Source organism: Aulonocara sp. 'chitande type north' Nkhata Bay, linkage group LG19 (assembly GCF_057382095.1).
Source record: "Aulonocara sp. 'chitande type north' Nkhata Bay isolate Kocher_YH1m ecotype deep benthic linkage group LG19, A_spYH_male_GT1.1, whole genome shotgun sequence".
In the NCBI taxonomy this organism is placed as follows: Eukaryota; Metazoa; Chordata; class Actinopteri; order Cichliformes; family Cichlidae; genus Aulonocara; species Aulonocara sp. 'chitande type north' Nkhata Bay.
The window spans coordinates 13217471-13243576 of NC_141362.1; the positions used below are offsets into that span (position 1 = coordinate 13217471).

The window sequence follows — 26106 nt, forward strand, 5'->3', positions numbered from 1 at the left end:
GCTTCTGTGTGTGGTCTCATGACGAGAGGGATTTTGAGCGTGAGAATGAACTGTTAGCTCACCATTGAATCTCTTTGGGGGCATGTTTAGCACAGAATGTCAGCCAACAGGGTTTCAGCGTAGGTGCATGAAGAGAACGGGACACGGAGCAACAGTTGGGTAATTCAATTTATCGCTTTTATCATCTGCATCTTGCCACTAACTTCCCCAGAGCAGATATGTGAACACAAAGCCTTGTGACTTCAGAGCAGACATGCAAACAGCTTTCCATGCCTGAACGTAGGGTCACTGTGCCCTCTACTGGATAAGCAGCGACAGGACAGAGCCAGAAGGGTTAAATGACATGAAATGTGTCCTTACTTGAAATTTATTTTATTTGGATGAGTCAGACCCTTAAAGTAAATTTATGAGATCTTCTTAAACACAATGCATGTTTATGTTTTGCTGATGAAAAGCAGGGGAAGTCTTCAGATTTTCCTTTTGATATCTGACTTGCTGTTGGTGTTCAGGTTTAAGAAGTCTTATCTGATTAGCCTGAGGACACTGGCTGTAGAAACGTTGCATAAATTCAGTTGTGTCTGACACTTTTGATTCATTCACGGCCAACTGACAGTTGGTGTGTCCTATAAAGCAATACTGATTTAAAACTAAGGCACAACTGATGCCAGTGTCTGCTCATAAAGGTGGGGGATCATTGAGTCACGCAGAAATGTCAGGATAAACCTGTCTTCTCACCTTTTCCTGTTAAAACAAGCTCAACGCTTGCTTTGTGTGTCAGTACTAAGTAATCAGCAGTATCTCCCATCAGTCATTAATCACAATTACAAGTCAGCTTACAGCCAGAGACGTTTAGTCTGGCAGTAAGGCGCTCAAAGCGGTGAATCCACCTTTGAATATCTTAGTATCAAGCTCAGATTTACCAGTATTGCACTGCTATTTATATTGTATTTAATATTTTCCAGGCAAAATATTAAATACATGTGCAAACATACTTTGAAATACATTAGGCACATCCTGAACTGTTCTCCAACACCACTACCGTATTTAAAATGTAGCTCCAAGAACATCCCCTTAAGAAAGTTTTTGCATTCAAAGTTGGCTGCCCATGGTGCCTACCCTGCAGGGTGATAATACTCCATCACCCTTTGCAGTGTAAAAGAAAAACTACACTACAAAAATGTCTTACCCATTGGAAGCCAAATCTAGTGAAGTCAGGCCCAGTCAAGTAAATGTACAGCATTATAACTAGAGGTGTTAACCTGGGCTAAAACAGAACAAGTGGAAGTGTCATGTCATGCTGTTACAACAGGTACAGATTTACCAATAACTGTTCTAAAAGATTTAATTTTAATGTTCAAGGTTTTGGAGATGCACTTTTTGATCTGCGTTACCACTGCTTGAATCAGCTGAACAAATCAGATCTGACAATTGAGGTCAGGAACCTTCTGGAAGCAGGCCTTTATATAACCAACCTTGCAGGCAGTGGAAATGCTGACACCATGTGGCTATTTCAGATACTGCAGGTCACTTTCCAGCTGATTTCCAACTACTAAACCCTTGGGGGTTTAAGTGGGGAAAAAAAGAAATTACACAAGTCTCTTTGGCACTGCTGCACCTTCACGTATGAAAGGACGTCCAGAAACAAGTATTATGTGAAATAACTTTATTGAGTTTATAAACATCACAAAAAACACAAGGAAACAAAAATAATAATAATCCCACCTGAACGATTCTTCACTTCTTCCCACAAATCTTTAACATCTGCAAGAAAACACCGATGTGTGAACATCTCATATGTACAGTATATACAGCATGTACAGTGTCCATGTGCTCTGCCCCGCAAGTGCGGGTTTAGGTATGTTTGCGTGCACTCAAGGATTGGCCTGATCTGACTGGGATCCACTGGCCGTAGGGCTTCCTACGCTCTACGCTGTCCACTCGGGGAGTTACCTTTGCTGTAGGAGGAGCTGCAGCTGTTGGCTTAGCAACAGAGTTCTGAAAACAAACAATTTTTATTTTATCATCACGAGTGATTCAGAGCAGTGTGAAACAAAGGAAGACTCACTTTAGTTTAGGTCACTTACATTAATGCTGAAAGCAATTTTTCCTTTCTGGGACGACCTTGGGCTGGAGACGTCATCAGGCTCCTCCTGTGTGCCCTGTTGAAAAACAAGGACAACAAGTAGTTACTCACAAGCCCCAAACTGGAGGCAGAGTGAGCTTTGACAGTTTGTGAAGGTCATATTAGATTAACTGCTTCTAACACAGTTAAGCTTTTCTACTGCGTAGGTAGGTATAACTTCAACAAACTACAGCTCTCATGCAACCCCCAAACACTTAATCCAAGCTTCAAGGTAAGACCTTGAAACAGAATTTCAAAACAAATTATTAAAAAAAAAATAAAAAGAAAAATAATAAAAAGAAAAATATACAGTTTCAGAATGGTGGTCACGCAGCTTTCCCAGCCCCTTAGCACACACCATGTGTACCAACTTATCTTTGGTATATGGAGAGGAGTTCTTCATCTGTTTTTAGCTCTATAATGCAGTCCACACACGTGCGCTCCATCAGCGAGTGGAGGGCTCTGCTAAATAAACAACCCACTTCAACTGCAAGCATAAATACATTTGTAATATCAAATTTTTACTTCCTTTCTACAAGGTGAATCAGTAATAACACATCTGAGTTGGCTGCATCTATGTGTGCAATTAGCAAGTATCTAAAATGTGAGATGTGACATCTACATTTGCATTTATTTGGCCTCTAGTGGAGAAAATGCAGATTGTGAAGATTACAAGGAGTACATTTTGTTATCACCCAAGTCACATGACAGCCCTTTAATCCCAGGTGCCGATGAGTGAAGGAGACCACTGTCATGTCATCTATGAAGACAGGAATAAATAAAGAGCATGTGTTCCCCTCAAGGTCCAAAAGGTTAAACAAGACAGGAAAGTCAACAACACCGACCACAATATAGTCACAGCTATAAAGTCTGAGTGCTGAATCATTTAAAAACAATGCATTGACCTCTACCTTGTGATTAAAAGTTAGAGAGCACTGCTGTGCACAGGAGATATTTCTAAGCTTCTTCATATCCCTCGTCTTTATATGGAAAGAAAATGCACATCAAAGTCTTTAGAGTATTAAAAGCTCCGCCTTCAGTGAATGGCAGGTTCCACATACAGGTAACGTTTCCTCCCACACTCACCTGTGCTGCGGTCTTTTCGGAGCCGTGTCTCACCCTTTTCTCTGGCTCACGCTCGGGTTCTGACAGGATTGGTTTCACACTCTCAGGAAGTTCCAGTTTCTCCACTCCCAGAATCTTCATGGCGTTTGCCTTTGCAGCTTCGAGAAGTTCCCTTTTATCTGCTCGACACAAACCAAATGAAGACATTTAATACGAGCATTATTACTGCTTGCTGCCAATTTCTACTGACATCAACTACAGAGCTTACCACACAGACTGAGGCTGACAGAACGTCCAACAGATCGGGATCGGCTCCTGGATGAGGATTGTGAAAATCTGCATCGATACTGGCTCACGCAGCCCCTGGACCTGCGGAAGGATGACCTGGATCGGGAAATTGAGCGGGACCTGGAGGGAGACCTGTACCGTCTGCGATGCGAGCATCTGGCTGGCGAGCGGCTGAATGAGCAAGTGTGGGCCCTGTAACAGCGGGGTGGGGAATGACTAGAACGACCTCTGCTGCGTCTGCTGTGGTCGTCACATCGACAGCGAGAGGAGCGTCTGTGGCAGCGGGGGTAGGAGCGTGACCTGGAGCGAGAAGACCTGCTCCTGGAAGAAGATGAGGACGATGAAGATGATGATCTGTAATAGCGTCTGCGTCTGTCGCGCCCTCTGTAAGAGCCTGAGGAGTGGCTGCTGTCATAGCTGCTCCTGGACACAGAGCGGGATATGGAATAGGATCGGGATGACCTGGGGCTTTTCTGGTCAAAGATCACATTGAGGCCATCGCTCTGGCGAGCACGGGCCATTTCGGAATGAGAGCCTGTTCCCTTGGCCATTATCTGGTCTTCTGTCAAAGGCTGGAAAGAGAAAAGAAAACCTGCATAAAACGTCAAGAACACTAAAATTACTAAGCTTTTTTTCCCCCTCCCCCTCTCTCCTCCCCTGGTGCAAGTCCCTACTACTAGATTTACTAGCCCTGCGCAAATTTGCATAAATTCCCCTGAACCCAACACCCTGCTTTCACAGGCCTTCAGCTCCATTGTTCTCCTGCTTTTTTTGTGCAAACACCCCCTGCCCCCCAACCAGGAGAGATTCTGGTCTTTCCTTACCTGCAAAGCTACTTTCCTTCCTTACCTGCAACCTACAATACACTATGGTAGTTTTTATGTGCAATATTTCTCATGCATGCCTGTCCATAAACATACATACACACACACAGAGTACATATATTTATATAGCCACAACTTACATAACATGCATAAAGTCTAGTTACACACACACACACACACACACACACACACACGTCCATATTTATGTTTCCAGACGTTTGTATAGTGCACTTTCTATACTGTGCTCTGTGTACAGTTTTTATTTTTGCTGCTTTTGTCTTGCACTGTCCACTTTTCTGCAATAACAATGCAGATTTTCCACTTGTGGAACTAATGTCGATTTGCTGCGTGCGCGCGTGGGCAACATTGCCATTTGTTTACTCCGATCCAAGGCCAAACCTCTGTTACAACCTTCAGAAATTCCTACCAAATCGATACAAAAGACAGACATTCACAATATATGGGTACACAAGTCTGTTTTATTTCAGTGTTTCAAACTTTACAGCGTTTGCAGACCCAGTGTCCATCATCCCTGCATTTGGCACAGGTGAATTTCTGACATGTTGCACAGGTAAACCTGCTGCGATTCCCGTTGCGGCTCTCTTGCACCTGGCACTGCGTTGTCTTTACAGTCCCTGGCACAGCAGCTGCAGCAGCTTGCCTCTGTGCTAATATTTCCTTGTGCTGTATGAATCGGCAACGAAGTTCCTGAGCTAGAAGACTCAGAAACAATCTTCTTTTGCCTGACCACCCTGTACATGCCTTGTACAAAATGTAGGCATTCACCACCGCCAGGTCCAGTATATTGCAGAAAACCGCTACTGGCCACCTGCGTGTTGCTGCTCTTACGGAATACATCCGCGCAAGTTGAGGAAGTTCACGCCAGACTTTATTCACTGTGCCCCTTAACGTCGTTTTGCGTTGCAGCAGTCTGTGCGACAGTGACAGTGAAGTAAAGAAATTGTCCATTGTGACATTTCTCCCATCAAACAAAAACAGTTTCATGACCACGTTCTCTGCCAGCCTCTCTCCCTTCTGATCACTGGGGTCCTTTCCCAAGTAAGGAGATGCACTGTGGACATATTCCTCTTCCGTGGAGGTATGTTGGTTTCTTGTTCCGTCTCCTTTTCAGATTCTTCTGAGGAGATATCAGTGGCCTGCTGGACAAATGAAACCTCTCCTCCATCAGTCTGCTTCGTCCATTTCCTGAAGCAAGGCAAAGCCTGTTGCGTGGAGAGGTTCTTCCTGCTGGCAGTGATATGGAGGCCATCCTGATGTGTGTGTGATTCTCCCGCCTGGTCGGTCTGCATTTATGCACAGCGCTGTGCTGTAGTAATGCAATGCCAGTCATACACATACACAGTCACAATGGAATAATGGAAGATCTGTGCTGAGAGTCAGGGAAGGTGTGAATGTGTGCCTTTCATAATTGCAGATCAGTCAATGTGTGGGATATTTTATAGACATTTGTGACGGTTGTAACGCAGAGGTTTGGCCTGTCTTGGATCCGAGCTACTCTGAGTAAACAAATGCATTATCCATTATCCTTGAGGCCTGGCACATTGCAGACCTCAAGGATAATGGGTGGTTGGCACAACAAAAGCTGGAGGAGAAACGAGCTGACGACCTGTGAAAATCTCAGCAGGGGTGATTTACACCTCAGAACTTGCACCAGAAAATAAAAAAGCCAGTAATTCTAGTAGGTGTTGGATTGAGGGAAGTTACGCAAATTTGTGCAGGTTTAGTACATCTAGTGTTAAGTGATCAACACGCCTCAGTAATTTTAAATACTTTACTGGAACGAAGTCTTTTTAATGTGGCATTACCACCACTTTCTCAATGACCTAGAGAGAAAGATCCCTAGAGCAAAACGCGACTGCAGACTACTGGTAAATCACATTTCAAGGCAAGCTAAAACTAAAAACTGCTCCCTGAACATTAAACAGCTTATAAAAGGAATACTTTAAGTTACATTCTGTGTTAGAAACGTGTGTCAGCGGTTAAAGTCTATTAAAAGACAGCATAACCGTTGCATAACCACTCTGCTGCCCCTAGTGAGCAAAGCAGTGTTGTGTAACCTCACCGGCTAAACCGGCTTGAACTGGAAAGTTCCAGGTTGACGTAACCCTGAGCTAACGCGTCTCCATCGTTGAACAACATTCGCAAAAAATAACTTATCCACATCACTCAATTTGCATTAGTCACAACCTTTTTTGTTTGTTTGTTTTTAATCTGAAACCGTTTCGTGTAACTCTAACTTAGAAATAAAATAAAGCCAACGGCGATGTTTGTCTTACCAGTTCGACTGTAACTAGGTCTTCTTTCTGTTGAAGTCGATTCAAAGGGCAAACGCTGTGGCAAATTGTTGCCCCCCAGAAGTATATCAAAAGACGAAAAGCTGTCAGAGAAACTCAAAATGCTCGAATTTGTTGGTTTGTAGCCAATTAGCTCAGAAAAAAAGCGACCGTAGCGTCTTCCTCGAAGTTCACTCTTCCACCGTCGTCACTCTAATGTAGGCGGGGAGAGACCGCAGCGGGCTTTAAACCTGCTTCTGGAAATTTCCATTCACGTGATGTTCGCGACGATTGGATTCTTTTGAATGACTCGCGGACTTAACGACTCTTTTTAGGAACAAAATAAGTCGAGTTATCTTCCCTTTAGCGGCTTCTGCTTTTTTAAATCTCCGCAATATTCATTCTTCCTTTAATCGTTGTTTATGAATCGTGCCATATTTGTGTTTCTACAATCAGTATAGGTTAAAAACAAGGTAAAAGAAACCGATTCAGCGGGTAACTGATACGGTTGGTGAAAATAATCAAATCGTTCAGGGCGACCGATAAACCCACTGAGAAAAAGGCGCATTGAGGGTTTTGTGTTTTGAAGGCCTCAGTGCTGCAGAAAAAGCTGCACACGCAGTTCTGAGATGCAGTAAAAGCTATTATTTAAGTATTATTTATAGAGGAGTTTAATCCTGATACCGAGCAAAGATTAGGATGGATGTATTCAGTGTATTATGTGCAGGATAGAGTTTACAAATGAATTCGGCAATGATTATGATTTCATTATATTGCATTTAAACAAAAGCTTGCTGCAGCAAATAGCAGAGCATGATGCGGTAGGTGAAGGGAGGGGGGCAGTTTGGAGTTTCTAGAAAATTCACATAGACCTGAAAGATTACATTATATCTGCAGCATTATCATTGATAAAGGGATAAAAGATGCATCACAGCATCAGCAGGTTATTGCTGTATTACAAGTCTGAGTGGTGAGTAAACATAGACTAGACATCAGTGTGATTCTCCATATCATTTCATTGATACTCAACATAAACAGCCAGTAAATGGTCAGATGGATTACATAATACTTCAAATTTAACTGCATTTATTATACGGGAAGAAAACGGAATCCGTGAAGTGCAGAGGAATTATTTTGATATTACAAATTTACGACTTGTTCTAACCCAGTTCTTACTTAGCATCATCCATTTTGTTGGACTAAAAATGAGTTGCAATGATTTGCATTAACCTATCCTTTCAAATAATGTTATATATTGCTATAGGTCTTTTGGTATTGGTTTACTTTGATAGCTGCTTGTTTCAGTCGCGGTTTCTTTTAGGATAAGGGATGGGAAATCCTTTAAACATGTTGGGGGGCCAAGCTTCAGCTGCTATAACTCAATCAAATGTGTCTTTGTTCTTGTTGAGTATTTGTTGAGTTGAGTAACTGATACTTTCTCATGTTTCTGATGTCTCCCTATCAGCGTCATTATCTTCCCTCCTCACTATTGCCCGTGTTTTATTTTGCTAATCTCTCTTCTGTTATTCATTTAGCTTTGCCTCTTTGTAACGTCTACCCCACCCACATTGGCTTGTCCTCCTATTGTTCGTTGTTTTGGTTTGTTTCTTTTTTTTTTCGCTTTTTTTTTGGGGGGGGGGGGGGGCATTGGCCATCAAGTCTTTTCCCCTTTCTATCAGTCTAAAGAACTCAAATATCTGGGTAAAAAGGTGCAATTTCAGTATTATATTCGTTTTTCTACATTGTAAAGGAATGTTGCAGAAACTCAAAGAAACCAGTCAGCACACATCTTCAAACTTAAGAGTAAATCAAATAAAACAAAATTTCAAAAAAGGCCTTGAAACTAATTATCCAAACTTTGTCCTACATAAAAGAGAAATTTTATTTTAAATAAAAAATGACAAATTTCACTATTTCCACATTTAATAGTATAAACCCAATAAGTTTTATGGTTTTTAGTGGAATAATAATTGTTTGTTTTTGTTGGCTTTTTAAATTGTATTTTAATGGTTTATTTTTGGCTTTTTGTACTTTGCCGTTGCTTGTCAGGCCATGACTGAGGTCTTTCTCAGCAGGAAGGCTGTTAAAGTGACAAAAGACAATTAAAAATCTGCTTACATTCTCTAAGGCCATCCAGCGTAATTGAATTTAAGATATTATCAGTCAGCTGAATGGGAGTTATCATTGCGTCTTCAACCAGAATGGGTCTTCAACACCTTCTAGACTCTAGAAGGTGTTGAAGACCCATTCTGAAATCTTAATGAATGATTCTTTCATATATTCTCCTTCCGTGAACGGCTTCCCATGCTTGACTATTTGCTAAATGGCCATAAAACTTGCATAGTTGAATTTGCAGACTTCATCCACTTCTTCAACTGATTTTTCCTCAGATCAGCCTTCCGCTTCAGTTCTTCAGCTTTATTTCTCTCCCTCCGGGTATTGTTCTGCAAAGGCTGTGTTTTTATTTTGGAAATGTCTTGCGACATTTGACATTTTATTGTTAGCCAATCTCTCTACACAAATTAGGCATACTGGTGGGCCACTCTGATCAGAAGTAAATGCAAATGCTCAGGATTTTCTACGAGTCTGTGGCCAGTGCAATCCTCTACACTATTGCATGCTGGGGGAGCAGGCTGAGGGTCGCTGATGCTGACAGACTCAATAAATTGATCTGTAAGGCCAGTAATGTTGTGGGGATGGAGCTGGACTCCCTTAAGGTGGTGTCGGAGAGGCAGATGTTGTCCAAAAATAAAGACAATGTTGGATAATACCTCCCACCCACTCCATGACATGCTGGTCAGTCACAGGAGCACGTTCAGTGAGAGACTTGAGTATCAAAAAGCACCACTGAACGCCACAGGAAATCATTCCTGCCTGTGGCCATTTCCCTGTACAACTCATCCACTTAAGACACTGTATACTGCAATAGCTACACCCTTTTTGCACACGCTCTTCTTCTTATTCAGCTATTTATCAATAAGTGACTTATATCTATATAAGTCATGTATATATTGTATATATTGTGTCTATTTCTTACTTAGTGTATTGTCTTTCTTTGTTACTGTTTATACTGGAGCACTGTAACCAAAATAATTTCCCCTAGGGATTGATGATTCTGAAATGAATCTGCCCGAGCATCATTAAATGTTTCATTTTCTTCAGATATTTTTCTTTCCTGACATTTCTCCATACTTGGCCTCCCTGGGGTTGAAAGTCTTGATATGCTTATTTTGAGCAACAAAAAAATAAATAGTCAAAGGAGCTTCAGAACTGAAGAAGCATCTCGGATGAGAGGTGAAACATCTTCAAGCAACTTAAAGAAGTCCACACGCTTTTCTTTGCAAGCTCCTTTGACTACGATGACCTGGATGAATGAGAACCTTCACAGACAAAAAAATAAATAAATAAAAAAATTAGAACTACAATTTAAAAAAACGTTTTAAAAAAAAGAACTGACACAAATAAAATACACTTCAAATAAATTCTGATAATTTATTTTCCCAAGGAGCTGCATGTGACCCCTGTTCTAGAGGTTAGGAGGTTGTTATCACTGGCAGGAATCATTTACCGTATGCTTGACACCTCTACTGTCTGTTTCCTATGCAAATAATTTCACAACCTTACAGCTTCATTAACGACCCAGTCAACCTCCCTGCTCTCTCATAAAAGCCCAAGTGAAATGTGATGTTTATTTATGTTATAAATACAGGATTTTCCTCTATCATGAGATGGAGGACTAGAAGATGAGTCTGGTAACAATTGTAGGTTAAAACGATGCCTTTCATATGCTGCCTTTTTTGGAATACATAAGGATGAAAGTTTACCCAAAATGCACTTTTTAAAGTTCTCTCCATTGTATTATCAGAAAACAGCTCAAACACCCAGAGTACCAAGATTTGTTCCTGTTCCTCTGTGTCACAGACATTTAACTGGTGGAGGTTTTCTATTCAAACTGTGATATATTCCCTGATGTTGATGCTGAGTGTTGGAATCATTGCTTGGACTGTGATGCAGAGTAAAATGAATTTGGTAAATTGACTGGTACTTATACTATGCCTTTCTACTCAACTTGAGCACTCAAAGCGTTTTTTATTCCAATATGTTATGATCCCTGAGTGGTGGACACCGTTTTATTTATGGTTCCTTTCTGAGGAGGACTCATGTTTGTGTTTTTTACAGAACTGTGAACCGAACCTTAACAATACTTTTGTTTAATTATTCCTCCCTGAGGGAATCTCTACAGTCTGTCATTTATGTCTTATATTTTATGTTATCTTTTTGTTTGGATTTTCTGTGTGTCTACGTTCAAATTAGTATTTAGAGTTCTATTCATGGGGTTATTGTTTACAAGTCTTGTTTATTTTGTGATGCTTTCTGTCTTTATGGTTCATTTTCTAGCGTTGCGGTTTTGGTATACACACATTACTTTTAGTTACCATCCCTACATCAGTCTCTGCTCTGTTTGTCTTTCACTTTGCTTCTGTGTGATTCTGTCTTCCCCTGTGTTTTGTTGTGTCTTAATTCCTGTTTTATTTCAGTAGCTGTTGGTCTCCTGTAACTTGTCTGGTTTTACTTCCTCGGCTTGTTGTCTTCATTGTTTTCAGCTATCTTTAATTACACTCCTAGTTCTATTTCAGTCATTACTTCTTGTATGTGTATATCACCTGAGCATTTCTGCACCCTTTGTTGTGTTATCCATTTAATTGTGTGTCTTGGGTTTCCTGAGCTTGAGCTCCATGTGATTTCTGAATATGTGTATTCCTTGGCATTGCTACTTGTGTAATTTTGGATTTGTCCTTATCAGCATGAAATACGTGCCTCTCTTGACTGCTCTCTTTTGCGTCCTGCTCTTGTCTTCTCAAAATTGCCAGCTGACTATGGTATAAAAGGAAATTAAATGTAGGCTATTTTTCAGCTTTGAACACTTAATTTGGATATTTCCCATGCTTATTAAATTACTCAAATACTAAAAAGTAATTTAAACTGTTGTCCCATCCCGATGTACTTTGATACATACTATTAATATGTGTGGTATGAAGATCACCTTTTGTACAGCATCATTAAACGCATTAAATTTATAAAAGGTGAGACAGCATTTATTTAATTGTTATAGCTATGAAAGTGTTATGCTTTGCAATTTATTTATTAATTTATTTTTGGTTCAAAATCGGAGCAGTTGTATTTGCATAGATGTGGTATAGAAACTTTTTTCTCCTGTAAAAAAAATGACCCCATAAGTCTCAAATTTTTTACATACTAACAAAACCTTTTTCAGACTAAACTTTGAGAACCTTTAATAAAATCGGAAATTTTATATCGCTATACCTACAAACTATCTATCTATCTTGTAAGCCTGCAGGCTTATAATTTGTATTTGATTAGGGCTTAAAAGGGAGAAACTAACGACTGTACCGTCATTGGGAGAAAGTGAAGTCGTGAATGCATTTCAAATGCAAATAAAGGAAGTCTCGGGCGATCTCGCGACATTTTATGTAACGTCTACTTAGCAGTAGTGATGGGACGTTCTGTATCGAGGCTTCGGAGCGTGTGTCGAGTAATGGAGGGGGCGTTTCCGCGAAGCGCGTATCGAGGCTTGCTTCATTTATGGGAGGAGCTGAAAATGATGACCTCCGAAGCCTCGCTGCCCGGCTGTACCACGTGACTGGTTCATGAAGTGGTTCGAACTTTGCCGCGAGCTATGACAGCGATATAAACCCCTCAGACTACATTCAAAAATGTGGGTGTTTGATGGAGAGTTGCGGTTAGTGTGAGTTTGGAGACCGTTTGGAGGTTTATGAGAGTGAGGAGAGAAAGTCTGGAGAGAATGGAGCCAGCTAAGAAGAGGAGGATGTCCTCCCCTGTGAGGGAACATTTTGATCTTATTCCTCCCAACAAGGTATGTAAATTTCTACAGAAGATGTATTTTCATGATACTGATGGTGCAATACAATTTATGTTAAGCTGTCTTTACTTTTGTACAAGGTGAAGTGTTTGCTATGTGCCAGGGAGCTGGGATATAACAACAACACCTCATCCATGCTTAGGCACTACAGAGCTTTGCATGAGAATAAGGGGAACACCGATTGTGGAGCAAGACCAGGTGAGCCATCAAATGCAATGATAATATAGGATGCAGTAATGTTACTAAATGATATAACAATATTATACAACTGTTATAAGTTACGTATGTGATATTTATATTTGTGCTTTATCTTTATTGTCTTTCCTCAGGAGAACAATCTCAAATAGATGAAGACCTGGTCAGCATGGTGATTGAGGACTCCCAGCCATTTAGCATTGTGGAGGACAAAGGATTCAAAAGATTTGTTAAATCATTAAATCCTAGCTATGTTCTCCCCACTAAAAAGGTCGTAAAAGCAGTGAAAATTTAGTTTTTACAGAATAAAATGTGAACAGGCAGGACTGAGGCTCAAAGCCTCAGTGTGTAGCTGTCCATACCTCAACGTTACAAAAGCACAACTACTGTCCACACCCCAACCACACCTCACCTCACAGTAAATGATCATTTCCATTTCAAGCATTTCCAAATAATCATTTCCCATACTGCCACTATAAATATACACAGTATACTGCCATCACTACAATATACATGTTTTACACACTCCTTTTGTTGTTGACATTTACAGGCTGTGTGCAAAATGCCACACTCTTCAAATTCATGCCAGCTATTATTTTTACGTCCAGTAGGTGTCCTGCTAGAGCAAATGAAGCTTCATGAAGCTTCGCGTTGGGGTGAACCAATTGGATGAAAAGCTTCAGTGCTTCATGGGGCTTCATCTGCCCATCACTACTTAGCAGTACTGTTTACTTTGTCGCTTCCTCCTCTTTCCTGCGTTATAAAAGCGGAGCGTGCGCACACCTCGCTGTTCACCTGATTTGATCGCAGGCTGAAAATGGACGCGCTCACCGTGCTGCCATCCAACTTCGGATATGTTATCCTCACGTACCTGTACAGCTGGATCATGCTGGGGTATTTGGCAGTTAAGGTTGGGGGAGCCAGAAAGAAGTACAACGTGAAAGTAAGTGAAAAACGAACACTGCACGCTCTGAAGTGATTTTTATTTGCATCTCGGGCTTATTTCACGCTGTTTATTCTGCAGTATCCCACCATGTACAGCGACAAGGAGCAAGTCTTTAACTGCATCCAGAGGGCGCATCAGAACACCCTGGAAGTGTACCCTCAGTGGCTGGTTTTCCAGACCATCGCAGCTCTTGTTTACCCGGTAAATTTGATCATATACACTTAAATCAGTCTTCACTACTAAGTTTTTTGTTTTATGCATTTATTGTGTTAGTGCAGTGGGTCAGGGGCCGAGCAGGAACACGCCCGCGTGAACTTTGGCATGATTTTTCCAGATAACAGTCTAGTTCAAATGTTAGTGTCAGAGTGAATAAGCAGATTTTCCTCGATCACAGGGGTGTGTCCACGACTTTTTTTCTCTGTGGTGGATTGGGGGTGCACAGTAAAACAGAAGTTATGGTCATAAATAAAGAGAGTTTATAAAATATAAATCTAATAATGTTAATTAGGTTAAAAATCTGGGATATCTCACTACAGATCACATAAGAACGGTTTACGATATATAGATAGCATGCAAATATCCTGTTAGGCAGTTTTGATGTATGTGCAGAGAGCGGGAAGATCCTTAGAGGAAAGTAAGTTTACAGAAAGTTTAAGTGGTCGATAATGAGATGTCAGTGAGGAAGTGAAATGTTTGTAGCTGCTGAAGTGAGCACAATTAAAGATGTCAGAAGAATTGTATTTGCAGGCTCAGTGCTTTTGAAAAACAGATTATTGTAGCAGATTACTAAATATAAAAAATTCAGTGCACATATCAGACTCATCTGTGGAGTGGAGACTCTGGTGGAGCACTCTCTGTCTCTTTTTTTTCTTTTTAGAAAAAAATCTGTGCATATGCTTGGTTTGTTACTTTATTTGATAACTGTTTGTTAGTAATGATCCAGGCCAAAGACCAGCGGTTACTCAAAGACCTCACTGAACCTGTTAGAGCCCCTGATACCTGTGAGAGTGCATGACAAAGAAAGAGAGACAAGAAGGCATTTAGACACTTATGACAGTAGGGGGAGTGTTTGAATAGAGGTAAATGATCTCAAATAAATAAATAGACGTGATCTTTATGTATGTTCATGGACACAAATCACCATATATTTATATGATGGTTTTCCAGACGAAGCGGTGAAATGTTGAAATACCTCATGAAAGGGCTTCAGCACATGTAGCGATTGTTATTTTAACCAAAATTGCAATCTTTTTCTGACCTTGACCCGGTAGTTTTTAATGCCTTAACAAACCCAATGAAGGCATTTTTAATTAATAATATAAAAAAGGGCAGCACAGTGGCATGGTGGTTAGCACTGTTGCCTTATAGCAAGAAGGTCTTTTTGTGTGGAGTTTGCGTGGTCTCCCCGTGTTTCCCCGGGGCCTCCGACTTCCTCCCACAGTCCAAAGACATGTACTTAGTGGGGTACGGTAAATAGGTGATTCTAAATTGCCCATGTGAATGTGAGTGCATATGGTTGTCTGTCCCTCTGTGATAGACTGGCACGGTGTACCCTGTCTCTCACCCTGTGACCCTGATAAGGATAAAAAGAAGAGAAAGGATGGGATATAAAAATAAAATGATATGAATGCAATGTGTGAATCTGTGGTGTGTAGGACCCAAACTGGATAATTATCGATTCGTTAATGTGTACTTGTGTTTAATATTCCAGGTAGAAGTAATTGTACTTTATATTCTGCTGGATGGTCATATCTTTAATAATTCATTATATTTTTAGGATATTGTTTTATAATGTGCTGAAAGTAGCACAACAGGAATATTTAAATAAAATAAAAGTAGTTTAAATCTATATTTAAGTTGAATTCATGAGTAATGTAATGATTCTGTGTGTACTTTATATCAGCGGCTTTGGTGAGGGGCAGCTGTGCCCTCATCTGGAAACTCTCCTGACTTCCTCCATTCTTTCTAACTCTTATTTGTGTGCGCTTCTAACCAGCTGTCAGCATCTGTCTTGGGGGTTATTTGGGTGACCAGCAGGTTTTCCTATGCCTGGGGCTACTACACAGGAGGTAAGACTGAAATTAAGTGAATGGAGTCATGATACGTAAAATTTATACACTCACGTTAATATTTTATTAATAAATACAGAGTTATGTTAGTATTAACCCCTAATCAATACCACAATCAGTAATGTCTACATTGGGTTGGTGTCTACAATTATGCCATGTCATAATATGCATGATATGGCAGTTAGACAGATGTTCAGAGCTGAAGTCCAGGTGCTGCAAGAGTTACAGCCCTGTGATAGTCTGAGCAGTTTTATTGCTCAGTATCTACGTTGTTTAATCATTTACATTTGATAACATATGGGTGAAAAGTTACTAAGCTAAGAAGTCAATGATCTGCATTATTAATGGAAGCAAAACATTTAAATGATCATGTGTTCAGAACTTCAGAGAAGACAGAAAAGTTTAGCCTCGTTTTCTTCGTATAATCCTGATTTGATCAATGTTTACTTTGTCCTTTTTATTGCAGATCCTGCCAAGAGGATGAACGGTGCTTACGGCTACATTGGCTATTTCGGAGTCATCATTCTCTCCATATCTGTTGCCCTGCAGCTGCTCGGCTTCCTCTAAGATGACTGTCATCTTGTGTTTGCCCATCTTACTGAAGAATCTGCTTGTGTATAGTGAACAATATTGCATCTTAACAAAACTATGCTATAAACTGTCTATATACGACTTAAAACCTTTTTTATGAACCACTAACCTGATATTCTGATATTTCTGTGACTATATACTCCATGTAATCAAAATTCTACAATAGTCATCAATAAAGTAAATGCTGTCTGATGGTGCAGCCTTAAATGGATTCTGCGTGCACTCAGGTAGTACAGATTATGGTCACTGAGAGGGTCAGAGGCAGCAGGGCTAAAGAGCGTGTCATGTGACTCACACATGAGGTATCAGGCGCAAATCCCCCATCTGTTCGAGCCCATAGTCAGTGGCTTCTAGATGATCTACATCCTGAGAAACAAGTCCACCAAGGTCAGCCCAAGATAATAAAGTCCTTTTTTTATAACTACTGTACAATAGAATTACCACAGAAAATGGTTTTTTTTAATTGACAGGGAATAAGTCCAGGTGATGAGCTGGTGGGGTGTTTTCTTTCATTTTGCACACTAAAAGCTAAATAAAACTTCTTTTTTTTTTTTTTGTCTATGTTAAAATGTTACAGCCCATATAGTTGTACAGAGGGGTTCCTTTGATGTATAAAAACTGAGATGTATTATTGGAAGTTAAGACATCTCATCTCTTTGCCATAGTTTAACAAAATGTAAGATACTTTGTTCAACAGACAGGAGCAGAGAAACCAAAATGTTATATTCTCATATGACGACGTGAGGTTTCAGGAGGTTAATTTGGGAATGAAAGAAGACAAAGGATGAAAGAAATAAGATGTACTTCATTTATCCCAAAAACTGAGAAACTAGTGTGTTACAGTCACCAAAACACGAAATAATTGTCTCTCAATAACACAAATTTAACCAGCTCAGAAAGATTATGCCCCCGCCCGCCCCCACACACACACAACAATAACAAAATAAGGAGCTCAGTTAAATAAAGATAAAAGAAGTGAAGAGTTCAATAAACCCAAATCAAAATATCATACAACAAGGAGATTAATGAGTAAAATATATAAGGTCATGCTATATATGATTCCAATGGTTTATATGAATAAGATGTACTTTATTCCAATAATAAATAAAGTACATCTATATATGATTCCAGTGTTTTATTGGAATCATATATAGCATCGCTGTGATTTTAAAAAGTATAGTCAGAGGAATAAAGAGTGGGAGAGCTGTGTGACACAAGGAAAAAAGTAGGATTAACTGTTTTATTGGAATCCGGTAAAATAAGCCTAACGGGATATTGTTGTCTTTATTTGTTTTGTATGAACTCTGAATCTGAATTCTTTTGCAATTAATTGTTTAAATCATATAAAGAAATGTGGACAGAAATGTAAAGTATTTTATTGTATTAGAATAAAGTGCCACAATTCTACTTATATGTCACATATATATATATATTGATTATTATCATATCATATCATTCCCTTATATTATAAATAGCATATAAGTGTGCCAAATGTGCGGCCCAGTAACAGTAACTGGTCCTCCAGAGGATCCTGTTCAGCCCGCTCAATAGCTGTGCAAAGAGTGATGAACAGTGTTAAAATGCGCAGGTACTGTAGAGATGTGATGCCAACCTTATTTCAGAAACACTAGTGTCATTAATGAGTCATTAAATGGGAAACTGTGAATCATTTTTATATTAATTGCACTTATTTAGAAACCTACTATGCAATAATTTTACTGGTCAGGAGTAACTGGAATTAGAAAGGAGAGATGTTTACAAATTCACACTTTATCCGTTGCTCCTGAAGGCAACAACATCAACAGCGTCTTTGATCGAAAAGGGTGTGGGTTTACTGCGCATGTGCATGACGAACCTCTGTCGGAAGCAAAGTCGGGTTTGTCCAAAGGTTTTACACACCAAAAAGCGAGAATAAAAGGTAGGAATTCCTTTGAAAATGGCACGAGGAACGGGTAACACTGTCGGGATGTGTGTTTCTATCCGTTCCCACCGCTGTCGTTTGGCTCGTGGTATTTTTTCAGCAACTTCGTAGCGAGAAGAAACCTTCAAGGAAATGTTTGCTAGTACCAAAGCGATGAACAAAAGAAAGCGACAGCGCAGGGTTTTAATCAAACACACGAGCATTGTTTGAGTTTCTAAAACTTATACCTGCTATTATCATCCCTTTAGGGGCTTAATGGATATTGCATGTGGCGATTAAACGGGATAAATGTGGAGTTACAGTATTGTTGGTGTTTGTGCGCGAGCACGAGCCTACTGTACGGCGCCTGCGCACTGATGGATTTTTGTGTCAGATTTCAGTCCACTTTTCTGACTTCGCTTATTGATTATTGGAAATAAGCATAATGAACAGCTGTTTTTCATGTTGCCCGCACTTACATTAGTGGAGTCAGGAATACACCTGGCTGGCTGTGGAAAGTGTGATGTCATCATTTATTTAAACTTTAATAAATCAGCTGTTCCTCCTGTACACAATGGGGTGGAAATTTTGCTGAGACACTTTTCCTTACTGCATTCAGTGACCTATTTTTACTGTTTTAAGAGTCACATAACGAGTCATCTGTGTCATTGTTGTTATGCATTCTCCAGACGGTGGCCTCCAGGGACGCTGTAATAATCTAGTAGCTGTGGCAACAGCCAGAGCGTTGATGTTCAGTTATTGAACCTAAAGTAGACGGCTTAGCATCATTATTTGAGTAGGTAGGTTTCCATGAGTCCTGAGGTTCAGGACAAATCCAGAGTACGTGTGTCCTCCACACCTCCATCAAAAGTCAATGGGAGCTGAAATCTACTCCTGGACAAGCTACTGTTCTGTCCGGTGTTATTTGTGTATTATTTTCAGTTGTATAATTTTTTTTGTTTTTGTTTTTTACCAATTTCATTATTTTGCTATTTGTATTTTATTTCATTATACTGAACATTTAAAAAAAATAATTATATTACTGTTTCGCCCCTTTTCCCCTCTTGACCTCCTTAATTCAATACATTTATTTGATATTTAACAAACAGTTTTAGCCTGTTGGGTTTTATAGTTTTTCTTTTCTGAACTTTTAAATTTTTTATAGTCAGTGTATATATTCTATGAAAATATGTATTTATGATTGAATTGAATTATTTTATTTCGATTTTTTTCTTATTCACCTTCTCATTGTATTATCTTCAGCTTTTTAAGGTTTGACTTGATTTGATTTTAACAGATTTTTATGTGTAATATTTATATTTTACATTTTACATTAATAAAAAGATATGTTATTTGTTTTTTTCAGACTGTTTAAACTGAGCTGCCTTTCTCTTAATTCAAATCCTGATTTACACCTACATTTACTTTTTTCCAGAGTCATGTCGGGATTTCTGGACGGGATCCGGTGCGGAGACTGTGAGTGTAATGTGGACTGGGGAGAGCGAAGAAACACAATTGCCTCTATAGCTGCTGGAGTCCTGGTATTTCCACTGATTTCTTCAAAACAATAAAGACATATATATAAATCTGTATAGAAGATTTTACATATTTACATAACCGGGGATGTTGTTTTTGCAGTTTTTCACCGGCTGGTGGATCATCATTGATGCTGCAGTGAAATACCCGGCACAGGATGAATTTCATCATGCATATCACACCTGTGGAGTCATCGCTACCGTGGCCTTTCTCATGTAAGACAGACTGCAGCTGTTTGGTGTTTCTGAAGCTTTAAAGCTCAACTTGCAGGTTTTCCAAATCACATGCGTAATATCACAGAGGAAGTAGAGCTGATGTCACATGACCTTAAAAAAAACCCAACAACAGCGATTTAGTCACGTAATAACTGGGAGTCGGGGGTTGTTGCCCTTTTCTGTTTTCAAGAGTGATTGATGACCCTGTCTAAGGTGACAGTGATACCAGTTTTGATCTTTTTATTCAGAGACATTTGTTAACATGTGAGTTAAATTCATACGTGTCACTCATGTGAAAAGTCTCAATAGCTAAATGAATGTGAAGAGAGACAACTTTAGCTTCATAGTGTGGATTTAGAGATCTCTCCAAAACAGGAAGTCTGGAACTGGTTCTTTTTTATCTTTATGGTTTCACAAAAATTTAAAAAGGGGATGCCCAGAATTTACATTTTTTGAATGCAGCATATTTTATTTCAGCAATTTAACATGAGCAAAGCAAAATCCAAGTAAGATAATAATAATTCAATGAACAAACTGTACTCTGAGATCATGCTGATTTCTACTGCTGGTTTTGAGATGAGGGAGATAGAGGGAAACATCCGCATCCTGACCACTTACACCAGTCTGTGCCGATATAATCCAGTAGGAATGCAGAAAAAAGTTCTCCAATTCCTCTGTGATTATACCCCGGCACAGCAAAAAATAAGAAGGGGAAACAGACGCAAATTCTAATTCTAAATCGTAAGTCCACAGTGTTTCTGCTTTTTTACACAGTGCCTGTTTGGTGCTCTCACTCTAACACACACAGAGCAAAGGGTGCACCGTGGTCATAACAATGCTCCTGGAATCTGGGTGAAAAAGTCAAGCATGAGGGTCATTACATTACTGAAACTACATTTTCTTACTCCTGTATTGATTACATTTATTCTTGATTATATTCTGATTAGAATTAAGCATGATTTAGTTCTCTGTATCACTGCAACCATAAAAAGGCTGGATGTTAAGTCCTCTTATTCCACTTTTGGATGAAGATAAGCCCAGGGATCTCAGTCTCTTCGACACCCCCTCCTTGAGATCGCTGGCTGCCTGTCATGGTGGTTAAGACGGGGGAGTCCACTTCATCAGCAGTGAACAGATGTTGCAAGGCCGATGAGCTGGTCCCCAGTTCTGTGGTCCAGCAGGGCCCTGAGTTGGTTCAAGGACTGTGGCCGGTCACCATCACTCATCTCGTGCTCTGCTCTTCCATCTACTCAATTTTCCTGATCTTGTATGTCCTCATCGACCTGGATGTTTTTGTAGCAACTTCCCTCATAGTAATCGTACTTGCACTCCCAGCTGGATGTTTGAATGGTGGCAGGTTTGGTCCAGCAAAAATAAAACCGCCATTAGGCAGATGTGTAGAGGTGATTTGGTGCCCATCAGGGTAGTAAACTCCATCAATATCCCTGCAGTTTCCAGATACAGCAGATCTCCGCACTATATTGGCCCAGCTCAAAAAAAGTTGGCTACTGGGACTGTTGGACTAAACTGGCAATCCATATGCAAGAAGATCCCCCACGCACTGTGGTGTTGGAGTTTATCTTTGTGGCACAATGTGCACTGTAAGGCTGAAGTGACACTTCAGTGATACTTTGCACTATGAGCATCTGTTCCACACTGCATGCACCGGCTGCCCCCTCTGAACGGTCCTTTTCGGACTGTGCTTGTTGTGTTTTCGGCCATGGTTCCTTAATGTCCCAGGAGTTTCTTCCATAACCTGTTATAAGCTCCTCGGACGTGCTGTTTTCCCTCCTCCTCATGTCCGAGGTCATCACTAATGGATTAATGACAAAACTTCTCTCCTGCCCCCCTGGAGCTTTACTGTGTGTAACCTGTGTAACTACACATGCCGCTGGTAGTGCCGTGTTTGCATCCTGTTCCTAAATATTACTTTTTCTGTAACTCAAGGTTGTACTCTCATCAAAATAATCACTCTTGCTTATTTCTTTATGACTGCTAGTCTTAACACTGCTTTCAGGCTAAATTCTCTTCAGCACAGCCACATTTGTATGTATTTATAAACCATTTCCATCCTTTTCTCTGGCATATGGTGGTAGCTGTGCTGTATTCTCTTGTATATACGCTTCTGGAGTCACCCCTTGCCTGGAGGTCTAATCTTCCCTATTCTTCGATTCCGTGAAAGAGTTTCTTTGTTACATCATCCAATTTATTTCATGCTTTTTCCAGCATCCTGTCTCTCTTTGTTATAAACCTTACAAAAGAAGACTGAACTTCATGTTGAAACACAGCTCTGTACTCTTTTTCTCTCTGACCTTGGATTGTCGTCACAATAATTCCTTACTCTCTTTTCAGCTTCTCTGTTTTTGCTAACTCGCTTTCACAAAACACACAAAAGGACATATGTTTCAAGTTTAAGCAAATATAAATGCTTCAAGTATTGAGTAATTTTGTCCCAAAATAAGGTTTAACGCCTTTTTTCCCTGCAAGATGTATTTCCACCACTCCTCTGTGCAGTTTCATAACTTTATATACTCCATAACATACATGTCCATGTTACTGATGCATTAAGTCAAGGAAGAGTTTAAAAAGGACTCTTACCCACGAGCACCTGAACAGGTTTAATCAGTTTGGGGTGTTTTTAGAGTCCTGTGAGTCCTCCTTATGAAACGTGTCCTCAGAAAGATTTCAAACGTTTAGTGGGTTTATGTTGATTCTTTTTCAACACTTTGTTAATCATAGTGAAATCTCTGTGCACACAGTGCTGTAACCTTCAGTCCGATGCATACAGTTTTGTAAAAAGCCAGACTTTGACCCTAATCAAGTCAGAAAGCAGCCTCATCTTAAGGCTTTAAGACGGGACTTGACAGTACCCATGTGTGACACTCTGAGAACCATGGAGGATTTTAGCGCTGGTGGATGAAGGAATTTTTGGTTTGCATGTAATAAACACATTTATACAACACTTACAGAGTTAACTGGCCTGGATAGGGTTTATAAATAACTTTTCTGCTCCAACAGTTATTAGTTAATGTTACTTTTTTCGGGTTGTAACATCTGAAGATTCTGCATTCTGCTTTTTTCCCTTTTAGGATAAATGCTGTTTCAAATGGCCAAGTGAGAGGAGACAGCTACAGCGAAGGCTGCATGGGACAGACAGGTGTGTGTCTGCTGTGATGACGACAGGTTGTCTATTTTCATTTAGCGATTATTTATTTAATGTCTCAGATATGCTTTCTACTGTTCTTGTGGCGTGTATCTGCGCATGCAGTAAAACGCAACGTGGTAAACGAAGCTCGACACCACGTCACTCAGTGTCCCGCCCTTTCTTATCTTTTACTTGCAGGTGCTCGAGTGTGGCTCTTTATCGGCTTCATGCTGGCTTTTGGCTCCCTCATCGCCTCCATGTGGATTCTCTTTGGAGGATTTGTAGTGCCCCGTGAGTCCACTTTATCTGCTTAGCACTTTTCTACTTGGCCCAAGTGTTCAGCTGTGTTTTCAACTGTAGAAACTTTGGACTGGGAACTTTGGCACCTCGGTTATAATATGAATGAATATAATGGAAATAATTTGTATTTCCAGTTGGAGCCATATTTCCACGTAGTGACGTGCAGAGGCAAAGCTATAAACAAAAGTGTCCCCGTCTAAAAAGATCTAATTGTATTTATAAACAGCATAACTGTGGTCATATTACACAGTTATACAGTCCGCGTACCTGGACTCATCGATGTTTAGTTGTCTGTACGCAGCCGTTTCATAACCCAGCTATGAAGTGTGTATTTAAAAAGAGAAAGGCATGCGTTCTTTAATGTGATAATTTGAATAACTTGTCGCTTGGTAAGAGATGGTCTGAGTGAATCAGCGTCGTCTGCGGTGCAACCTGTGTTAGGCTAGGCAGATAACGTTCAGGCGTCAGTGTTTGCTGGGTGAAAATGAGGCTGTTTAGAGGGATGTTTGCTGCAGTAAGGAACTCTTGGATCAAAGCTGTGACGGCGTGATGCTGTAACTGACGCCGTAAACCTGTTGCGTCTTTTGCAGAGAAGCCCACTGTGTACCCTGGAATTGCTGTTTTCTTCCAAAATGCGTTCATTTTCTTCGGGTGAGTTGTTGAGTCCTCTTTCTCTCGTCCGTTTCAGGACAATGAAAACATTTCACTCATCTTATCGTTTTCCTCTTCAGGGGTTTGGTGTTCAAGTTTGGTCGTACAGAGGATCTCTGGCAGTAATGAACTCTGCGTGTCTCTTCATGTCCACAGTTATACACTCTGCTTTCTATACTGTATGAGACTGTATGCTTCAGTGGGTATTCACTTTATATATAAACTATTTCCTTTTTTTTTTTAGCCTTCAGATTAACATGTTTAATTTATCTGGTTTGCTGTATAAAAGCTAAATCATAATTAAGCACAAATCTTCATAGATTTCTTTAAAGTTTGAATATTTTCAAATGTGGCATGTCTATTTGCAATCGGACTCTGTAGCCATGTTGTTAAAATGGTTTACTTATGCATAAACAAAATTGTGTATTTTGGGAGCTTCAAGACACTAAACTGTCTCCATCTCCTTTGTTTTATGGCATCCCCTAATTTAGCCTGCCTGCCAAGCGCACATTCCATAAGTGGTTATGGTACAAAATATTAACTGACGGATTTTTCGTAGATGTGTACACATACATGTTTCATTGAATGTAACCATGGGGGGTTGTTTGTAATTTTCCAGGAATAACACTATATCAGCTCTGAAAGTTTGCAGCAATCCAGATTTATTGTTGAGTTTCAGTTAGCCACAGTGCTGACCTCTGGCAGACAGAGGTTTCACATCTGTAGGGTGTCCTCTCAGTGCTGCGACTTTGTATTTGAATGCAACATCTGTCCATTCAGCTTGTGTAACACCCAGAGCATCAGGGCAGTGTTTCACAGCCATGGCAGCAATAAAAACATACTGAGCAGTAAATCAGTCTGACACTCCTCACTCCCGATTTTTATCCTCCTTTTTTTTTTTCCTCCCTCACACAAAAAAATATATCCCACTACATTATTTTATAAAAGTCAGGAGAGAGTGTGAAATTATATACAGGGGTCTTCGTCTTCTTATTTGCGCACAGCCAGATGAGAGAACTGCAAAAACATGAAAACATTTTGTCTGTTTAAGGTTTTGTGAAGGTTTTAAAGTTCAGCATGGTGGAAAATATGTCAGAAATATCTTCAGACTTTAATCATTGAAAGGGAAGCATTAAAGAAGATGACTGCATACCTCCCAGAAGGCTTGATCATCAAAGCAATTCTTGTACTGGGGTGGTCTCCAAAACTTCAACCTGATAAGGAGCCCTTCAAACAAGGAGATGAAACTTATAAAGAAGACGGCGCACTGACTGTACCTGCTGCTGGAATAGAGGTTAAGGCATACTGTACCTGTAAGGATTCCCAGCGTCACACTCAGAGCGATGGTGATGAGGAGACTACAGATGTGAAATACAGCAAACCGGATCGCTCTGTCAGAAGAAGAAGGAAAGAAAAACAAATAATTAAGCAGGGTATTCCTTCTTTTACGTGTTGCAGTCCAACATCACGGGACCGTTTCATTCTTACACTGTGTGATCATCTGAGTCTTTGATCTGCAGGACAAGATGCGCTATCCATCCCAGTAGACCAGGAAGTGCATGACTGCTTAAGATAGCGCATGTGTCATGGCACTGAAATGCCAGCAGCATGTGGATCTGTGAAATAAGTTAACAGCTGAGTTTTATCATACAGACTGTGCAAGCTTGAGGCAAATGTCCACGTCTAGGAGGGGGTGAGGAAAACCTTAAGATACTGGAATCCAATGGATGATATTATGGCAGCAGCAAAGCCGATTATCATGGCTTCCCAAGGATGACGAACTGCTGACATGGAGACGCCGACAGCGACGCCACCAGCGAGGATGCAGGACTGCAGGTGGATCTGAAAGAAAATCAGACTTTTAGGTGCTTCACATGGTGACGAAGCTGAGCTTGCACTGCAAATTTTAATAAACACCAAAATGTGTTTAAATTAACCCCAATTTTTTAATAAGTCCACCAAAAGTTTGTGAATAACATAAACTTCATTTTTGTCATATATTAGGTTTCTGTGTTAACGCAGCCAGAACATCAAAAACCACTTATGGCTTTAAAGCGTATTTA

At 40.1% G+C, this 26106-nt stretch overlaps 4 protein-coding genes across 11 annotated transcripts in view; 2 read left to right on the plus strand and 2 right to left on the minus strand.

Moving 5' to 3' along the window:
* Positions 1-1648: 1648 nt before the first annotated feature.
* On the minus strand, positions 1649-6828 carry rsrp1 (arginine/serine-rich protein 1). Of its 5 annotated transcripts, XM_086275870.1 has the most exons (6): positions 6597-6828; positions 3456-4047; positions 3209-3366; positions 2085-2159; positions 1951-1995; positions 1649-1761 (listed from the first exon to the last, which is right to left on the minus strand). In XM_086275870.1, the coding sequence occupies exons 2-6, from the start codon at positions 4024-4026 to the stop codon at positions 1735-1737; spliced, it is 876 nt and encodes a 291-aa protein (XP_086131996.1). In that variant the 5' UTR covers positions 4027-4047; positions 6597-6828; the 3' UTR covers positions 1649-1734. The 5 variants fall into 5 exon arrangements, 3 of the variants coding, with proteins under 3 accessions (XP_086131996.1, XP_086131994.1, XP_086131995.1); XM_086275868.1 differs by having other exon boundaries at positions 1649-1995; positions 6597-6827; XM_086275869.1 differs by having other exon boundaries at positions 1649-1995; positions 3456-4067; positions 6597-6827.
* A 6487-nt stretch (positions 6829-13315) lies between these two features.
* On the plus strand, positions 13316-16507 carry mgst3b (microsomal glutathione S-transferase 3b). The gene is made up of 4 exons (XM_086274050.1): positions 13316-13633; positions 13715-13837; positions 15633-15705; positions 16172-16507. The coding sequence occupies exons 1-4, from the start codon at positions 13508-13510 to the stop codon at positions 16270-16272; spliced, it is 423 nt and encodes a 140-aa protein (XP_086130176.1). The 5' UTR covers positions 13316-13507; the 3' UTR covers positions 16273-16507.
* Positions 16508-18073: 1566 nt separating this feature from the next.
* tmem50a (transmembrane protein 50A) lies at positions 18074-24896 on the plus strand. 2 transcript variants are annotated; one of them, XM_086274048.1, is made up of 7 exons: positions 18074-18214; positions 19632-19737; positions 19835-19947; positions 23037-23104; positions 23291-23383; positions 23983-24043; positions 24124-24896. In XM_086274048.1, the coding sequence occupies exons 2-7, from the start codon at positions 19636-19638 to the stop codon at positions 24167-24169; spliced, it is 483 nt and encodes a 160-aa protein (XP_086130174.1). In that variant the 5' UTR covers positions 18074-18214; positions 19632-19635; the 3' UTR covers positions 24170-24896. The 2 variants fall into 2 exon arrangements, with proteins under 2 accessions (XP_086130174.1, XP_086130175.1); XM_086274049.1 differs by lacking the exon at positions 18074-18214 and adding an exon at positions 18874-18996.
* The window catches only part of rhd (Rh blood group, D antigen), a 31600-nt gene continuing 29763 nt past the window's right edge, over positions 24270-26106 (minus strand). For all 3 annotated transcript variants that reach the window (XM_086274039.1, XM_086274040.1, XM_086274041.1), the window contains 5 exons: positions 25748-25885; positions 25532-25659; positions 25355-25434; positions 25197-25270; positions 24270-25060 (listed from right to left, as the gene is read on the minus strand). In XM_086274039.1, the coding sequence (XP_086130165.1) occupies positions 25034-25060; positions 25197-25270; positions 25355-25434; positions 25532-25659; positions 25748-25885 (447 nt within the window). In that variant the 3' untranslated portion in view covers positions 24270-25033. The remainder of the gene's footprint in view (positions 25061-25196; positions 25271-25354; positions 25435-25531; positions 25660-25747; positions 25886-26106) is intronic.